Source organism: Anastrepha obliqua, chromosome 1, assembly GCF_027943255.1.
Source record: "Anastrepha obliqua isolate idAnaObli1 chromosome 1, idAnaObli1_1.0, whole genome shotgun sequence".
In the NCBI taxonomy this organism is placed as follows: Eukaryota; Metazoa; Arthropoda; class Insecta; order Diptera; family Tephritidae; genus Anastrepha; species Anastrepha obliqua.
The window spans coordinates 1,189,776-1,209,852 of record NC_072892.1 but is presented as its reverse complement, the minus strand read 5'-3'; the positions used below and the strand labels follow the sequence as shown (position 1 = coordinate 1,209,852).

Here is a 20,077-nt window from a genome sequence, read left to right as displayed (position 1 = left end):
AATTAACTTCCTACACATCACTTTTACATTTGTAAATATCTTGAACTTCGTTAAGTAAAAATTCAATAACTTTAGTAGAATTTCGGTAAATACTACATCAACACGTCTTAATCGTTCACCATCGATTTGCCTTTCGTCTCCGGCAAAAATATGAGCAAATAAATTCCAGTAACCACACAGGAGCCAGCACACGAGTACATTGTGATTGATATGCCGAAATTGTAGAGGAAATAGGGGTACAACTTTAGTGTGATGAAAACCATAATACTGCAAAACATCATCGCAATTGATTGAGCTTGAGGACGAATCTAAAAAATAAAAATACATTAAAACGAACACACCCAAGGATAGCGCACCAACTCACCTTTGCCGGCAAGATTTCCACTATTATCGTAAATGTTAATGAGATTACACCAAAAGCGGCGGTAGCTGTGACAAAAGCCATCGCCACCAGAGGAATCCAATTGAACTCAGCTTTGGTCGATTCTCCGGTAAATTGTACAAAAGCGCCAAAGAAAAACATTCCCAAAGCCATGCCAGCGGTCGAGAGTAACATTAGCGTTCTACGACCAAAACGTTCGACCAGAATGGAAGCCAATAAGGTGCCTATAATTTGTACCACACCCACAATCAAGGTACACTTATTTGGATCCATTGTTGATCCAGATTCAGAGAAAATGTGAGACATATAATTGACAAAAGCGAAGCTGCTGGAAAATTGTGCCTGAATACAGATGACAAAAGCAAGAGCAAATTTTTTTAAAGCTGATTTATTGTCTGCGAAATGGAAAGTGGAAAGAAACAGTGTTAGAAGGAGCATAAGATAACAGAGAATAGATATAGAGATAGAAATAGAATTGGAGATAGAAATGGAGATAGATTTAGAATAGAGATAGAATTGGAGATAGAAATGGGGATAGAAATAGACAGTTTTGTTTACGAAAAGCGCGCTCGACAGGGGATGCCATAAGCATGGTAATGAGCATTGTTGCACAGGAAGCCACAAAGCACAGAAGTTAGGGATCCGGCAACTATTGTGCGATGGTGCGACTGTGATTAAAAACTGCGTTCAGCTCTGCGAACTGGATCCAGATAATGAACGCTCTCGCAACATTTAAAGTTCCGGCGTACATACAGCGCTTTATTGGCGACTATTTCAACAATAGGCTGCTGCTCTACGGCACTCAGGGTGGCGATTGACCGGCGGTGTGCCGCAAGGCTCGGTACTTGGTCCGACGCTATGTACGATGGCGTGCTTAACATGGCCCTTCACACAGGAGCGACACTTGTTGAGTACGCTGATCATATTGCGCTGGCGGTAGTAGATAAACGTCCCGAGCCACTGATGGCCATATGAAATGACGCAATTTCGCGTACATGAAAATGGTTGATAGCAACAAAACTGCAACTTGCAGCGCAAGAAGACGGATGTCGTCTTGTTAAGCACAAGGAGGGCACGCGAAAAGATCCCGATCACGATAGGCGAGCACTGCATGAAGTCTCAGTCGTACTTGAAGTGCCTAGGAGTTATCATTGATTCTAGAATAACGTTCAAGGATCATTGTGAGGCAGTCAGCAAAAAAGCGCAGCGAGTACACGGTGTGCTTTCAAGGCTTATGGCAAATATAGGAGGACCTCGAGGAAAAAAATGATAGCTGCTTTAACTTGTCACTACATTCGTGATTACGTACGCGGCGCCGATCTGGGCAAATGCGAAAAAATCGCATATGAAATATGTAAGAACCACATATAGACTAACCTTCGCAGGTTTTTTGGCGAGCATAAACCTGCAAAATGGTGAACATTAAGTGGTATAGCAGCGCGTACCATGAAATCGTCAAAAGGTGAACCTATGCCAATAAGGGTTGATGGAAGCGCTGAAGAATCAATGCAAGACGAACACGTAATAACATGGACCGACTGATTTGAGTTAACATACTAAATAACGGCCTCCCGACGCAATATTTAACGGGAAGATTCCGGGAGGAGTAACCATTCGGGCAAGACAAGGTTTTAGTTCGGGTTAAAGTTCCATGCTAACGGCCACAATGGCCATTTAGGCTTTTGCTGCTGGGTAAGACTCCGTCAGAAAATATGGGATTTGCAAGTGGTCTTTCGATTTCTTTGAAACTTTGGGAAATATTAGTTCTAGGTAAGATTCATTCGAGCCTAAAAGGATTTTGAAAAATTTTCAAAATTGAGTCATCTACGCCATGTTGAAAATCGGGACCGTGTTTTTTTTCAAAAATCAATATTTCTTGAACCGTTGGATGGATTTCAATGCAATTTACAGACAATATAGAAACAAATAAGTAGTTTAAACTAGTGTTATGTTAAAAAAAAAATTTCGAAATTTTGACCAAAAAAAAGTCAAAAAAATTTTTTGAATCAATTTTTAGTTGATTTGGCCAGTTTTTTAGATTTTCTGTTATACACGTAACGATTCCTTATGATTTAACCTTTATTTTGAAAAAAAAAATTTTATGGTGTCTATAATAGTTCTCGAGATATTGCGATTTTAGTGGAAGCGCGCACGCACGGTTCGCGCTGCGTTATGTGTTCCTGTATGAAATGACTGGAGCAGACTGCTGCAGGTCTGTGCGCGTTTTTCTACTCCCGCGCTGCGTAATCGCGAACTTCACGGTGCGCGCTTCCACTAAAATCGCAATATCTCGAGAACTATTATAGACACCATAAAATTTTTTTTTTCAAAATAAAGGTTAAATCATAAGGAATCGTTACGTGTGTAACAGAAAATCTAAAAAACTGGCCAAATCAATTAAAAATTGATTAAAAAATTTTTTTTGACTTTTTTTTGGTCAAAATTTCGAAATTTTTTTTTAACGTAATACTAATTTAAACTACTTATTTGTTTCTATATTGTCTGTAAATTGCATTGAAATCCATCCAACGGTTCAAGAAATATTGATTTTTGAAAAAAACACGGTCCCGATTTTCAACATGGCGTAGATGACTCAATTTTGAAAATTTTTCAAAATCCTTTTAGGCTCGAATGTATCTTACCTAGAACTAATATTTCCCAAAGTTTCAAAGAAATCGAAAGACCACTTGCAAATCTCATATTTTCTGACGGAGTCTTACCCTGCTTTCTTCCTACTGAAAAAACAAACAAAACAAAGTTGAGATAGAGATAGAGGTAGGGGTAGAGATGAAGATAGCAAAGGTAATCAATGTATGGATAAAGATTATTTTTTCTAGAAGGCATAAAATAGTAGCAACTCACAAAAGTCATGCAAAGCAATGGAATGGGCCTTGCCTCCTTGGAATTTAGATGCCTTCAACTCTTCAAAATCACTTATGGTTGCCGGTGATTCCAACTTATTTACGGATAGCTCAGGAAAATTTTTCTTAGTTTTTACATTTCGATAGAAATCAAAAGACAATTCAGCTTCTTTCAACTGTTTTCGCAGCAAGAGGCTTGTCGGTGTCTCTGGGAAGAATGATAATATGATCAAATAAATTAGGGAGAGAAAAATTATAATGCACGGTATAAGGTGATAGTCGAGATAGGAGGGCAATGTGAAGCCGATAAGAATGCCACAGCTGAGAAACATCATCGCCAATGAAGTGAGTGCGCCACGAATTCTGAAAAGAAGAGTGATGCATAAAAAAGAGAACAATAGCAAACAAAAAAAATATATATATATAAAAAAATAATATTTGAATAAAAAAAATCCATATACAAAGAAAACCTGTTTGTGAGAATCTGAAAAAAAAATTTATCTATATATAAACAAGTAAGACACACGAATTCGCATGTTTATTTATATTACACTTACTCTTTATCTGAAATCTCACTTATAAAGATAGTCCCAATCACATAGAGACCGCCGCTGGTTAGGCCCGCACAGAAGCGCGCTACATACAGATATTCGACGCTTTGTGCAAAATAGTTGAAAATCCAAAAAAACTGTGAATGAATTAAAAACAACAATTTTGTTTTTTAATTTTTTTTTTATTTTGATCACTTCATTACACTCACTCACCATATGTGGAAGGCCCAAGAGGTACATGTTCGTCTTTCTGCCCAAACGATCGGCAGTGAGTCCAAAGAATATATTGCTGCATAAAGAACCTAAGCCGAAAATTGAGCCAATCCATGAAACGTCGTCAACGGTGACTTTGAAATTTAAAGGCGTTTGCGGGGATTGCAATATCAACAGTGTAGGTGAGAGCCAACCTATGCCGATGCCATGAGAGAGGGTCATAATGTGAGCTGATGTGAAAATAGAGAATGGAAAATAAAACGAGAAAATTTACGATTACATAGACTATTATTATTTATCCGTTATTTTCAGAGGTAGATAAATCAATATTTTTAAGGCAGAGGATAATTATTTCTCACTTAACATTTAACATCCACAGTTAGCATTGAACCAAAAGCACCCCATTGGTAACCAAAAATAAACTCGACCAGCTGTAGCTTCCAACTTTTAAGCATAAGCACTGTAAACTTCATCATTTTTTTCGTCAATTTTACAATTTTCTATAAGTGTTTGTTTTTGTGACTATTCCCTCATTCTTTGGTTTGAGGGCTTGTGCAACATGGGGCCTGGCGTTGTCGAGAAGGAGTACGGTTTGACCATGTGGATCAGGCGTTTTCAGTTAAATAGCCTCATTCACGCGGTGTATCTGGGCAATGCAGAGAACCCCTTGACCCTGGCATTCATTTCAAGCATTTCCCAGTGCACCACGCGCTCCCAAAAAGCACTGTTTATAACCGCATGTTGCTCGATGGCAGGCGAGATGCTGAGAATCAATTTGAAGGCGACTTTATTTGATTTTTTTTTTTTTAATTGAATGGAGGTTTATAAAGATTGAGAATCGGTTTATGATCGCAGCTAATTTTTTCTCCTTCAAAATAGATTTGAGACGTTCATCGAGTTCAGAAGTCCTTCTCTTTGATGTGTCACCGGAACTTTGCAAACCTGTTCCGTGCTGTAGACTAGCCTATGACACCTTCTCCATTCACGTCGCAAAAATCCCGGGTTGACCTCGATAAAAAGCAAAGAAAACACTGGTGTCGATTTGTGAATTCTAGGTATTGCTTTTCTAAGCCTCAAAATTAATACAAAATTAAATAACTCAAAAATGCAATTAACAAAGTCTTTTAGAGCAGAAAGAGTTATATTCTATCTTTGCCAAACAGCAAACAAATCGTTGTAAAATAAAAGAAAATATAAAAACGCTATGAACTTATTCCCCTATCTAATATTATCAAGGAATACTCGTACAAAAACAAAAACATAATCGCTGCAATAGTTAGTAATAAATTACCTGCGTTGCCTAATTAGTTGGCTTAACTCTTTTATCTTAGTGATATGTCAGAACTGTTCAGACTACTTGTCTGTTTATTTTATAAATTCTCTAAAAATTATTTTGAACACAGTAATACAGACAAACGCAGGTTTTTATTTGTTATGGATTAAGAATTAATCTGACTGATGATTCGCATAAAAGCCATGAATTCTTCCTTTTTTACTTGTATTTGATGGTAGGGAAAAAAATTGCGCGGAGATGGTGCTATTTACCAGAAAATATAAAGCTCCACACTTTAGACTCCTCAAATTAAACAACCACGTTCTCCCGTTTTCTTCGGAAGTTAGGTATCTTGGAGTGATACTTAACTCCAAACTCAAAGCTACACTCCGAAATTCTTGTAAAGAAGGCCAGAGTAGCTTGGGGCTTAAGCCACAGGTCGTGCTTTTGATGTACAAAGTAGCGGCTTTGCCAATTTTAACATTAGGATGCCTGGTTTCTTGGGAAGCTCTTCGGAAGGGCTACAATATCTCCAAACTGAAAAGGGTGCAAAGCACCCGGAGCATCTAAAACTTGCCCCAGAGCTGAACTAACTCGTTTACACGAACTTCCCATTGACTTTTATGTTATTTCCACCGCTGCTCAAAGTACAATGAGGTCAAACGAGGTTGGCCTCTGGAGATAATCTCTCAAGGGATATGGGAGCATTTTTAGGCAGTTAACACTGTATTTCTCTGAACTTCTGACAGATTTCTCTATCCGCAAACTGGATATTGAGGGTCGCGCCAGAGCAATCTTTCCAAGTAGTCAGGATTGGAACGAGGGGCAAATCTGCACCAAAGCTGGTACCTCTTTCTTCACTGACGGCTCCAAGTTGATATCGGGAGTCGGAGCAGAGATTTTCGCTTAATCAACCAATTTATTTATTTACTTAAAATTGCCGAATACTGCTAGTGTTTTCCAGACAGAAGTCTATACGATTCTGTAGGCATGCAGATTGCTTAGGGAACTAAGTCAACTCCTCAAACCTCTTGACTTTATTTTGGCTGAAAATTTAGTAAAATATTTTACTATCACAAAGATTTAATGAAACCTGATATTTATCTAACCGCTTCGGTGGAATCAGGACTTTGCGGTGCAAAAACCACTGCATAGTGTTTAGGTAGGCAGGTAAAATGGTTGAAGTACCACCCCGGCACTCCAAAAGTAGCACTAAAGCACCGTATTGATACCACTATGAGACCTCCAACAGGCATCTACAGTCAGTCAGAGCTGTTGATGTAATGGAGAAAATTTATGGGACTTAGGTTGGCGAGACAAATCCCATCGACGACTTTCAAGCAAGCTCATTAACTAAAAAGATAGTAGTAGTGCAAAAATGCACAAACGTGCCGGCGCAATACGGACAATTGGCATTGTGGAAACACAAGTACTGAGGTTGGCGGTTAGCCACGTTCTGGTGATCGGTGACTGACGAAAACATTGAAACCACATGATTTTCTTAATCATACGAGGTTGAATGTCCCCGTATCGACTGCGTTTCCAGAGCTGGTCCCTCAAATAGTTTCGTTTTCATAGGGTATCAAATTGCTTAGAAAAGACGGCCGCTCCTCCTTCTGCCATTTTGGGCTCAATTGTAAATAAATTGTATGAATGGTTTGTGGATTCTATACCTTTCTACTATCTATTTCGCAGTTGTTTTCACAAAACACTTCAACCAATTCGTATCAAAGTCAGAATGCTGTTTCATACTTTCTCTACGTAAGAGCTACAATGTTTCAATACATAGATGACATATTAGTGGTTTGACCAACCGAAGAAAAATTGTGAGAATAACCTCAGCTACCTCATCATGAGGATTCGACTGCAGAGTTTTGCACGTATGCACACACTCGTCCAATCATAAGTGAATGCAGTGTTGATACATATGTTCCGTATACTCGTACCAACAATACAATATCAGCTTTCGCTGTCATGGCCGAGGTTGCTGAAAGTCGGTTAAGGGTCTGCCGTTGGCCACACCTATGCATTCTGTACATCGTGAATGCAATAGAGATTTGAGAGGAAAAAGAGCGTATTTTTAGTATTACTTAACACTTTATCGACCGGTAGCCTATTTATAGGCTTTTCGATTGCCAGCGCTTATTGACCGGTAGCCTATTAATCGGCTTTTGGTTATCGACGGTTTTTGTCAGTGGGTTGCTCTTTTTATAACTACGCAGCGCCAACGTCGTTAATTATTTGCAGCTTTGTACTTTGCAATAAATTGTAAAATCAAATACAAAATAAAGTATAAATATCAATAAAATTCCATTACTTTAAAACAAAAGGAATAAGCACAACACAATGCATAGTGAAAATTTAGCCGGTACTTATTGAGTGGCAGCCTCAAACACAACCGGTCGATAAAGTGTTAAGTGTAAATGAGATATGTAACATAACTACGAAGAGAGCGCCCAAAGGTTAACTATTTTTAATAATCTACGATTACGTCATATGTAAGCGCTTACACCCTTTATTGGGTATTCAGGCGAGCTCCTCCTTCTATTACAAATGAAAGGCCCTATAACTTTAAACCGATTCCGAACGGGAAATGGTTTTTTTTTTGTATGAGAAGCTTTTTCATGACAGAAAGACAAACGGTGAATTGCCATTACCTGCTATAAAAAAATTATTTTTATTATTTGGTGTTTCATGCACAGAGATTCTAACCTATGCACCTCCGAATGGTAGGCACGCTTCAACTCATTCGGCTACGGCGGCTAATCCTGCTAAATTCACTGAGCGCCCTGCAGCGGTACGTCGAGATAGGCATAAACTTCTGGAGGAAGTCTGTTCGTCACAGTAGGCCGGGACCGTGAGTAAACAACCCATGACTTCTTCACCACTTCAATGTACTGGCTCATGTAGCTTACCTCTTCCGCAAGCATATGTATGTATATCCAAGCCAACGTTAACAACGTTTTGCAAACTGCGTATTCAACTAGCATGACTCGACTAAAATTACCATCCCGCGAAAAGAATTCTAAGTAACTGAGGCACTTAATGAAAAAATGGAAAATTTGTATTGCTTACCATGGAGATTAGTTGGAATATTATATCAATAATTTGTTGACAAATTTCGGGTACTTTTTTGACATAAATACTGTGGCACTCCATGCAAACCAAATAAAAATTGTCTATCATTTCGGCACTCACCTGTAAGTGTCACTAAAATCTGCATGCGATAACGTTTATTAAAAATCGCCAATCTTTGATTGTTTACCATTATTGTTTTGTAATTAACTAATTTATGGAGAATTATTATTATACCTTTTAATTATTTATGTAATATTTTATTACATTATTTTATTTAAGAAATGTGCAAAATTTCTTTGAACTACGTTGCTATGAACTTTCAATTTGACTCTCACGCAATACACTGCTCAGTGCTGTCATGCCTTTCTTTGTTATTCCCCAAATTGTGAGTCCTTCGCTTTGCCTCCTTTACCTGCAATCCGTCCCTATGTGTGCGCTCGTCAGCTGTGAAATCGCGCAACTGGCCCAAAGAAAACGATTTCAAAAACATTTGAATTAATTTAATTGCTATTTGTTCAGTATGAAGGAAAATGATTTATGAGTATTATTTATTTATTTGAAAAAAAAAAAACGCGATAAGATAAATGGATGCTTTTGTTTCCAAAAACCCGCAGCGTCATATATTAGATGTGCGTGCAATCTCTGTTTTGGGAAAATAGATTATTATTATTATTATTATTATTATTATTATTATTATTAATACTATTAATTACTCCTTATGAGTATTTTTTATACTCGATTTTACACTTCTCCATTCTATTACAATTTTAACTTAAATGTTTTTCCCTTATGCAGATTGGATAGTGTGATTTACACGTTTTTATTATAGTCTGCGCAAGGTCTTCTGAATGTAAACAATAGAATTTTTTCTTTTTCAAACTGGGTCTTTTTTCACAAATTTTTTCCGTCAATTCGTCTAAAAGGTTGCAATAACATTCAGAATTTATTGTTTCACCAGTTTGCAAATAGTCCACAAATAAAATTCCTTTCACTTCCCAGAAAACTGATGCTTCTTGGCCGATATTACTCACACTGCCCAATGAGATGCCTAGGACTTCTATTAAATCTCTTTCAGCCATTCAAATACGATATCTTGCATTACGACTTCTGACGTTGTTTTGTTTTGTTTCCTTGCAAAAATAAAATTTGATGTTTTCCATTGTAGAAAATACTGTGACAAAGAATGATAGACAGATTGAAATGGAAGTTCAAAATACTTTCATATGAATATTGTACCAGCATAGTAAAAGAATTTTAGGGTAGTAGCAACGCCCTCTCTTATTGAACTGCGAAACTTATTGAACAACCTGTTCATTGTTCTGACGAATACACAAATTTTCACAATGTCCGTCCGAGTATGGTATTGAAGATCAAACAGTTATTGCACTGAAATCGTTGGCGTGGCAGAAAATACTTACCTCCATACGCCAATGAGAACGAATGAAATATTTGCTGGCTGTTTATTTCTGAAAAGCTTCATTTTTTTGTCTGCTGTTCGGTACCATACAAGATGGCGCAAAATTATTCATCCTATCGTAAGATTTATAATTTTTGCGAATGGAGTCGTACATCAATCATATTTTACACTTTTGAACGAGAACAAATCGAAGTACCTCCTGCCATCAAACAAACAGTCGGCGCACTCGCGTATCGGCATCCATGTCACTGTTGACAGTTATTCGAGGATTCGAGGTTGTAAGAGACTTCGTTTATCTAGGAACCAGCATTAACGCCGCTAATAATGTGAGCCTAGAAATCCAAGGGAGAATCTCTGTTACCGAAATCGCTTAAGTGGTTATTGCGCCAATAAAAAAAACAAGAAGAACTAGACAGTTGCGGTGTACAAACAAACAAGCAATGGAGTGTGTAGAGGTCAAAATAAATATATCTATATTATGATTCAAAGACCTTTTTTTAGTAAAAAAATTATTCAAAAACAAAATTAGATAATTATTTTGCGCCACATTGTACAAGACATAGTATTTTTTATTTGTATATTGTATTTTGTATACTGTATCAAATATTCCTAGCCCCCATGTTTTTTTTATCATTTTGTATTTGCTTTGTATTTATATCTATATGCACAAAGATGACTCAAATATACAAACAAGCTTAACTCATCATTTATAAAATACATTAGGAATACTCACACTAATTTCGTTTGTTCATTTAGCAAGAAAATTTCATGCCAAAGCAACAACAAAGTTACCGCGCGAGATTTGCTGCTGGCGAGTGTGGTTATAACTCATAAAACTGGCATAACTCAACTGGACCCAAACTGTGAAAACAGCACGTTTCCTGGGCTTACCGATGGCGATCGGTGACTACACCTCACCGGCAGGGCCTAGCGAACTGCAACAACAACAACAACAGGCAGACTAAATCGTCGTAATTATGTTTGGCCCAGGCGCTCATACACTGCTTTGGCTTTTAGCGGCCCGTTTCACAAGCACCTTCACATACCTATCAGCTACTGGCGAAGCTCAAGCAGCTTCCCCGCAATATTCATGGTCGTACTCATACATATATTCAAATTCACAGTCATACTCATGCTCATACTCGTAAGCATACTTATACACAGTCGTATTCATAACATTTTTATTCATAGGAAGTACTTATATTTATAAAAATAGATTTATCAAAAACTGCACTTATGAAATAAAATCTGAAATTAACACTGAAGTTACTTTAATCGTTGACCATTGATTTTCCTTTCGTTTCCGGTAGAAATATATACAAATATATGCTGCTCACTACACTTATTGCCGCTGTAGTGTACATTGTGGTGGGAATGCCCAAATTCAATAAAAAGTACGGATAAAGCTTCATGATGATGATCAATAATATACTATTGAACCCCATTAATATAGGCAAGGCTTGAGATCGGGTCTGGAAAGAAAATTTAGAAAAAAATGAATTAAAGAGTAGCAGACAAAAATGGCAAAAAACGTTTGGTTGAGGTTAATAAATAAAAAAAAACTCTGAATGATAAATCTAAGTGAGCCCAATTAGCAAAACCGCGACGCAAACACATTTGAGAACGACGATGAATCTATCTTTGGCGACTTTTTCAACACTTCGCTCTATGAACTTTGCGAACAGATTTATCTTCTGCTCAAATATGAACGAGACGGTATCAATAAAACGGTCCGCGGATGACATATGGCAAAAATAATTTTTTTGTTTTTTGGTAGGACTGTTATAAGCTTACATGGCAAATTTCAGCGTGATATGTCACATAGTTTGTTTTCTGTGCTACTGTAAACAAGTCAAGCTCGAGTGTGTTCTTCGAATTTAACGATGGAAATTCCAGTTGAACAAAGAATTTGTTTGAAATTTTGTTATTCCAACAAAATTTCGGCTTCAGACGCCTTAAAAATGTTGCAGACAACCTATGGGGACTCTGCTCTATCGCTTGCACGTGTTTTCTAGTGGTACAAATCGTTCAAAGAGGGCCATACGTCGGTTGAAAACTTGCCTCATGAACGTCGTCCAGCAACATCAGTAAACGACGAAAACATCGGAAAAGTAAAGGAAATTGTGCTTGAAATTGCACAAATCGCAAAATCGGTTAACGCTGAATATTATTTAGACATTTTAAAGCGTTTGCGCGAGAACATTCGTATTAAAAGGAAGGAATTGTGGGACAACAAGTCATGGTTCTTGCATCACGATAATGCACCAGCTCACACATCACGTCTTGTTCGCGATTATTTGAACAAAAATAATGTTAATATCATTCCGCAAGCACCGTATTCGCCTGATATGGCTCCATGTGACTTTTTCCTATTTCCCAAGCTCAAGTTGCCGCTCCGTGGAAAACATTTTGAGGCAATTGAAGTCATAAAAGAGAATTCGAAGAACACACTCGAGCTTGACTTGTTTACAGTAGCACAGAAAACAAACTATGTGACATATCACGCTGAAATTTGCCATGTAAGCTTATAACAGTCCTACCAAAAAACAAAAAATTTATTTTTGCCATATGTCATCCGCGGACCCTTTTTTTGATACCGTCTCGTTCATATTTGAGCAGAAGTTATGTCTTTTATTTTCAAATTAAATTTCCACAGTTTGGAAGCGTTTTTGTTGCGTTAGACGATTTATGATGACTTGCCAAACCTTATGTATAATATAATGGCTCTTACACCCTTGTTTAGGTGTTTGGCCGAGCTCCTCCTCCTTTTTGAGGCGTGCGTTTTGATGTGGTTCCACAAATGGGGGCACCTACAATTTTAAACCAACCTTTACTGAAAGGAAGTTTGCCATTCTCAGCTTCAAGCCATAGTTATCGATATCGATCGTTCTCATCATGCAAATCGATGTCTTGAACTAAAGATATGTCACAGTCAAAGACAAAGCCAAAATCAAATCCAAAGTATAATTCAAAAGGCAAAGACAAATTGTAAAGATAATTTAAATTCAAAAGTAAAATTTAACTCAAAATCGTACGAAAAAAAAGATATGTCTAAGTCTAAGCCAAAACCTCTCACCTTTGCTGGCAAAGTTTCAACCACTATGGTGAAACCGTTGCCAAAAAGTCCACAGGCTGACGTAAAGACCACAGCTACCATGAAAGCAAGCGGTACCCAATCAAATTGTGCCATCGTCCTAGCATCTATGAATTGGACAAAGGCGCCTAATCCAAACATGCCCGCTGTCATACCCGCTACAGACGAGAAGAGCAGCACTCGCCGACCAAGTCGCTCCACCAATAGGCTAGCAAGGATGGTTCCAATAATATGCGATACACCCACAATGGTAGTGGAGGTATATGGATCCATCGTTGAACCAGTTGCAGCAAATATTGTAGCCATGTAATTAAGAATTACGAAACAACCCGACAATTGATACAAAATGCACAGCACAATTGCGTCAGCAAATGCCTTAAGCGCAGACTTTTCAACTGCAAAAAATTAGCGGATGGAAGAAACGATTGAATGCGGGAAGGATAAAGAAAACACTTACAGAAGTCATGCAGGGTTACGGGTTGGCACGAGTCTGCACTCAAAACAATTGCTTTGAATTCTTCAAATTCGCTAGGTATCCTTGATTCGCTCTTTGATGCTTCCACGGTTGAGATGAACTCCTTTTGACTGCAGTTATCAATGCCTTTGTAAAAACTAAATGCTGCCTCCGCCTCAACCAGACGTTCACGCTTTAGTAAACTTTGTGGGGTCTCCGGAAAGAAGCACAGTCCTATATAGTACAATATTGGAAACACCAAGGCGATGCAAGGCGTTATGTAATAGTTGAGTTTTGTTGGCAAAATGAAGCCAACTAGAACACCGCAGCTGAGGAGCATCATGCTCATGGACATGAGAGCGCCACGAATACTGCAATGGGAATGAAAAGAATTAGTTGTTTAGCGTTGCGTTAAATTCAAACTGGCGTGAAGACCAATCCTTTCAATTGCACTCACTCCTTGTCTAAAATTTCACTGAGAAAAAGCGGCGACATCACAAACAATCCACTGCTGGTCAAGCCAGCAAAAAATCGCCCTGCGTATAGGTAGTTTACATTTTGTACGAAAAAAATCAGTATCCAAAAGAGCTTAAAAAGAAGAATAATACTGCAGGTGAAAGTGAAACATTGTGATTTTCTTTCACTCACCATGTGGGGCAAAGCCAGTAAGTACATATTAATTCTATGACTCAGTCGATTTACTGTTAGAAAAAACAGTATATTTCCAATCAAAAAACCAAAACCAAACGTCGAACCAATCCAAGAAACCTGATCGATGGACACAGGAAAATCCAATGGCGTCTCAGGTGATTGTAATATTTCCACAGTGGGTGACATCCAACCAACGCCAAGACCATGCGAGAAGCTCATAATGTGACCTTAAAAGCAGATTGTGAAGAGCTGATTGTGTAATGGTTTTGGGAAAGCGTTTAAAACCCAAGTATTTTTACAGATCTGCTTGTTTATGAACTCAATGCAAATAATAAAGGAGTCAAACTTTGTACATAATGGAAAACTTAAGGAGATTTTACAAATATCTATTTGTGGAAAAAATTTACTAAATAAAAGTATTATATTTTACATGGTTATGTTTAGGTAGTAGTATCTTTTGTAGGAACACACCAAGTTTCAGCCATCGGTAGACCAGCTCCGTACAGTTCTTTTTGTTAGACATTCCTTTGAATTGAGGAAGTCGAGTGATTTTGCAAAAAAAGTCCTTTTCCATCACGACAATGCATCAGCTCACACCTCAGCAGTTGTGGTCGCAAAACTAATGGAAATGGGATTCCAACTCGTTACACATGCCCTTATTATCTAGACTTAGCTCCCTCGGATCCTTCGGACTATCATTTGATCCCCAATTTGAAGAAACGACTGGCGGTAGAAAGATTTTATTCAAACGAGGAGGTTATTGCAGAAAATAATGTCTTGTTTTTAGACTTAAAAAGTCTATTTGCATAAAGCGAACGAAATAGGTATAGAGATAACTTAGTTTTAATAAAACTTTAGTTTTTTTATTTTTCAACTATAAATTTTAAAATCATCATTTATATAATGCTTATTCATGCAGCAGCTTCAACCCATGCGCTTGAAATGAAGCAACTGCTTGCAATCTCTTTGTGCAAAATTTTCTTTAAAATCAAATAATATTAATTTTGTACCATAACATGATACACAGTTTTTGCCCCAGTTCTACTATCTGTGGAACACTTACAGAAAGGATTGATAGACCAGAGTCATATCAGATGACAGTGGTCACCATAGACAAATCAGCAAAAACGGCAATTACACAATTAAGCATAAGGAAAAGAAGAATACAGTATTTCATCGCTAACTATATTGATAAGAGTTACGTAGGAAACAGTCTTAGGCTGGCTTTCCCAACATTTCTCTCTATCTCTCTCTATACCTATCTTTCCTTCCTAATATCTATCTTTCGTTCGGCTAGTATCTTCCACGTGGAAGTAAAATTCATTGAGATAATTCTTAGAGTGCTAAGAAATAATTTAACAAAGCCTAGCAGCTCTTTTGTCCCTGGTATCAGCAGCGACAAATTCCTAAATATTTAGTCAGCGAACGCAAATCGATGTTGAGTTCGATGTCTGTATCAATGAGCGATGCACGCGCTTGGATTTCCGCCCATGAGAATAGTAAAGATGAGGCTGGAAAATTGGCTAGACGCGAAGCTTTTCTTGATGAATCAAATGAGAGTTTGAGAAAATGATTGCTCACCTCTTTCACTAGTCACAAGACTACATCACACTGGAAATATATTTGGCTACTTTTCAATGTGAAATCTAAAGGAGGGCACTGTGACTGACCTACATCGACTCACTGATGGGTTGGAGTGAAGGGAAGTAACACAGGAAAAGTGCATAAAAATCACTCTGAAGACATCTAGTGGAAAATTTGCTGAATTTTTACTTCACTGTAACAGTAAAGATCGCCCTTCTGTCGACGTTCTTTTTTTCATATAATTGGAGCTTACACCCTTTTTGGGTGTTTTACCAATCACCTCCTCCACAAATGCTGTCCCCAGCGCAGCTGATTTTTGAATGAGGATCTGCCCCTCTTCCCATGCTTAGTGATGCTTAAATTCGAAGACATCCTGTGTATATAAGAAACGATTCTGACCGTATTTGGACACTAATTTCATCATCTCAAAACTCACATGTCAGCGCCGCTAATAGCTGCATGCGAAACTGCTTACGGAAGAGTAATATATTCATTTTCATTTGTTGATGAGCATTTTTTTTTGTTTTTGCCTTCAAAATGAATTTTAGCTGAGAATTTTCCTTTTGGTTCAATTCAATGTATCCTAAGAAATTATCACTAAACTTGCACTTGTCACCGGTTAAGAGTACACTAATCGAGACTTCAATTGCCTTTGGAGAGGTTTTTGAAATTTGATTAAATTTGACGAAGCTTATCTGTGGGATAGTAAATGTGCACAGACATTTTATATTATTTGCATAAAGCGAACGAAATAGGTATAGAGATAACTTAGTTTTAATAAAACTTTAGTTTTTTTATTTTTCAACTATAAATTTTAAAATCATCATTTATATAATGCTTATTCATGCAGCAGCTTCAACCCATGCGCTTGAAATGAAGCAACTGCTTGCAATCTCTTTGTGCAAAATTTTCTTTAAAATCAAATAATATTAATTTTGTACCATAACATGATACACAGTTTTTGCCCCAGTTCTACTATCTGTGGAACACTTACAGAAAGGATTGATAGACCAGAGTCATATCAGATGACAGTGGTCACCATAGACAAATCAGCAAAAACGGCAATTACACAATTAAGCATAAGGAAAAGAAGAATACTGGGTCCAGTACGAGAAGAAAGTGGTCTCTATCGCAACAGATATAAAAACGAGCAATGGCCAAGCTAAGGCTATGTCATGAAGTTACTAATAATAATGAGAAAAAATTGTAGAAGATTGAAGAGAAATGCATATTCTTGACGACGGCCAAAGCAATCAATTAAAAATCTATGTTTAGAGGGCAATCATCTGAAATTTTGGAACATTTAATGAGGAAGTTGGCTCTTTACAAGACAGCAAAGGCTTAAGCAAAAATAACTGCCTCTCAAGGCAGAATCGTCGTACCTTGAGTGGTCTACCATAGCTTCCATTGCAAAAGAGCACAAAGCCAAGTAGGTTTTATGGTGGAAGAGAGATTTCGTCAACTGAATCGAAATTAAAAATAATTAAAGTCGTGTCCTCAACTCTAGAGCATTGCAAGGAAGCGATCGTGGATAAGGCAGTCGAAAAATTCAATGTGGTACCCGCTGTTGGCGGGTAAGTGGTATATGAAGGCCTGCATTCCGTTGGCAGGACCAAATGGAGGAGACTTTGTCTCATTAAATATTTATAATTGAATTTCTTTTAGTCTGGCGCACAAGAAAGCAAAGACTCTGGAGTGCCTTTTGAAACTGGACGCAAATCGGTTAACCAACTGCCTTGACTTTCACAGTCGCCTGATGTCAACCCGTTTGAAAATTTTTGAGTAGTAGGTAGATAAACCCCAAAGAAAATCAAATATGGACGCCCAAGCCCTTATCAAGGCAATACGGCTGATTTGGAGCCGACTTCCGCAGAAATTAACACAAAGTATGTCTTGAAGATGTAAAGACATTACTGCTAATTGTGGTGCCTAAAGATTTTATTGAAATATTGCTTATAATAAATATTATAAGACCATACACTCCATTTTGTTAAAATCAAATAGTTTCATACCTTCTTGGTTTATGGCGGTCACGCTTCTACTAAACAGCTCAACAACCGACAAATTCAATTGATGCATCAGGGCTTGAAAGGGCAAGCATTTGCTCCTTTCGCATTATTAGCTTTTTTCAGACCTGTTCGAGGATCCTTTTTAAAAGGATAAATCGATAGAAAACTAAATTTTAGGAAGCTATCTGGCAGCTCTAGTTGTTAGCTGCAATAGAAATATGTTAAGTTTACGTCCAAAGTCGAAAAAGCCAGTCTGGACAGACCCGAATGCCCAACGGAGGGTTAATTGCCATTATATCAGTACGCCATGCAAAACGTAGTCTTATGGATTAATGACTTCCATCCAACTTCGCATGATGGGCCTTCCAGTAGCCATATCTTTTGCCCCTTGCGACACACAGGAAAGTGAAGCATTGAGAGTTCAGTCATCATTTTTCAATTATTATTTGTTCAGTTTTCATTTGAAGTCAACTAAATGAGGAACTTTTTTTTTCTAACATTCCAATTATATATTATGAATTGTTACTCACAAATGAAATACCAAAATCGATGAAAACCAATGCTTGACTATAAATACTGGGATTGCCGAAGTAATTCAAAATAATTTTGCGTGCCCTGGTTACCCTAGATAGAAAACAGTTGAATCACTTATATGGATTTGCTCAGTGGTGTAAGGTAATTTAAGTGCGATAAAAAGTATTCGTCTGTAAGTGTTAGGGCCTTTTATGGTGACAAACATACTTACTACTATCTGTGTGCCATAAAACTGCACTGGATAAATACGCGTACCTACTCAGCAGGTTTCCTAAATACATTATTTCTATTATCTTAAATGAATGAAATGAATCCCAGTTGCATAAGGGACTGCCTATATGTACAACAAAAAACAACCAACCTGCATCAAAGCTCCCACTAAGTCATTCGAATGCGAACCAGACAACAGTTTTGATAATATACCTCTCCACGTACTTTTCAAGTAATTTTGTAACAGCAAAAATAAAAGTCTAAGCGATATCTATGAGTAAGATTAGTAATAATTTGCAATTCAATAATGACATTTAGGGGTGCAAATAATATACTCGTATGACATGTTTTTTTGGCTGCATGCAAACTATCGATACCGATAACTATGATTTCCCAGCTCAGAATGGCAAACTGGGTTCACATTTCTCGTCAGTAAGGTTTGGTAAGCCATCGTGAATCATTTTATGTTAATTTAATTTGAAAAAAACAACGACGACCTTTGAATCCAAATGCCGTAACTTGCTACACAACAGCCTTAGAATCGATTTATTGCAATATTCAAGCCCACATTGACGCAATGCGGCCAGAGTTATTGGAAAGAATAGTCAAAAATTGGACTGACCGATAGTGCATTCGACCGTAGGCGCGGCGGGCATATTCCAAATGTCATATTCAAAAAATAACTGCCATGAAATTATCTACCAGATTATAATAAAATAAAATAATTCCCAAAACATATCTGTTTTGGATACCATTTAAGCTCTCAACTTCTTAAAAAACGTACGGCATATTTATACGTACACTGCGACACATGTTTGTTGTAATAATCGTGGTATTAAGAAAATCACTTTTTTTCTCTACAAAGGTTTTGGAAATTTATTGGAAATTTCGCACTCAACCACTTTTATATAAAGTGGAAAACATCGAAGGAAATCAAATATGTGTCGAATGAAGTTCATGGCATCGTTGCACCATCGTTTGCGCTCGTATTTATTTATCAACATTTTGACTGTTATAAAAGCGATTTCTTCTTTTCCTAAAGTGCATTAGTTAGCGGTTGATATATTTTTTGTTGCTTTTGGGTAAGTTAATTGAAAGTGAATCAGATTCTGGTTACCCAATACACTTTCTTAATGAAAAATCGAAAAATCAAATCATAATGTTGTTGTTGTTGTTCGAAGAGTGAAAGTTCGCTAAATAGCAGTAATGGATCTCAAGGGAATGTGTAGAACATGCATTGTAGGCAAAATGGAATACGAAAGTACCAATAGTAAAGTGAGTCCCAATGACCAAAGTAAATGACGTATGTGATGAACTATTTTGCATGCCCTTCAGTCGACACGCTCCCCTATTTGGTGTCCCTCGATGATTATCTGCTTCCAAATAAGAGAATTATTTCACCGTGTACATAAGAATGCCAGCACAAAATGAAAGGACGAAAAGCCGTTCCATTCGCACCATCGTCGTATGCCTCTAATTCCAACTGCATGTCGGCTGTTCAATGCAATTTGTCCTCTTCTTTCTATGTACTTTCATCCGTCATGGCATTCCAATATACGAAGCGTTGTTGTAGTGCTACCATCTTTAATGAATACTCTTTGGTATTTGCTTTTCTAACTTTTATTGTTTTCAACTACAAATAATTCGAATGGAGTTTCTTTTATTCCTAAATCCCAATTAGTAAGAAGTTTGGTTTTTTTTGCTTGCCGAAAGCAAAAGAATTTGTTAGATTGCATTTTGCTTAGCGTTATACAGTACGGGAACAG

At 37.4% G+C, this 20,077-nt stretch overlaps 1 protein-coding gene across 1 annotated transcript; it reads right to left on the bottom strand.

Moving 5' to 3' along the window:
* On the bottom strand, positions 1-16,192 carry LOC129235360 (uncharacterized). The gene is made up of 12 exons (XM_054869168.1): positions 15,995-16,192; positions 13,972-14,201; positions 13,781-13,911; positions 13,327-13,694; positions 12,852-13,264; positions 11,049-11,247; positions 8,479-8,598; positions 4,008-4,237; positions 3,801-3,931; positions 3,245-3,606; positions 365-777; positions 1-308 (listed from the first exon to the last, which is right to left on the bottom strand). The coding sequence occupies exons 1-12, from the start codon at positions 16,056-16,058 to the stop codon at positions 108-110; spliced, it is 2,862 nt and encodes a 953-aa protein (XP_054725143.1). The 5' UTR covers positions 16,059-16,192; the 3' UTR covers positions 1-107.
* Between the last annotated feature and the right edge of the window lie 3,885 nt (positions 16,193-20,077).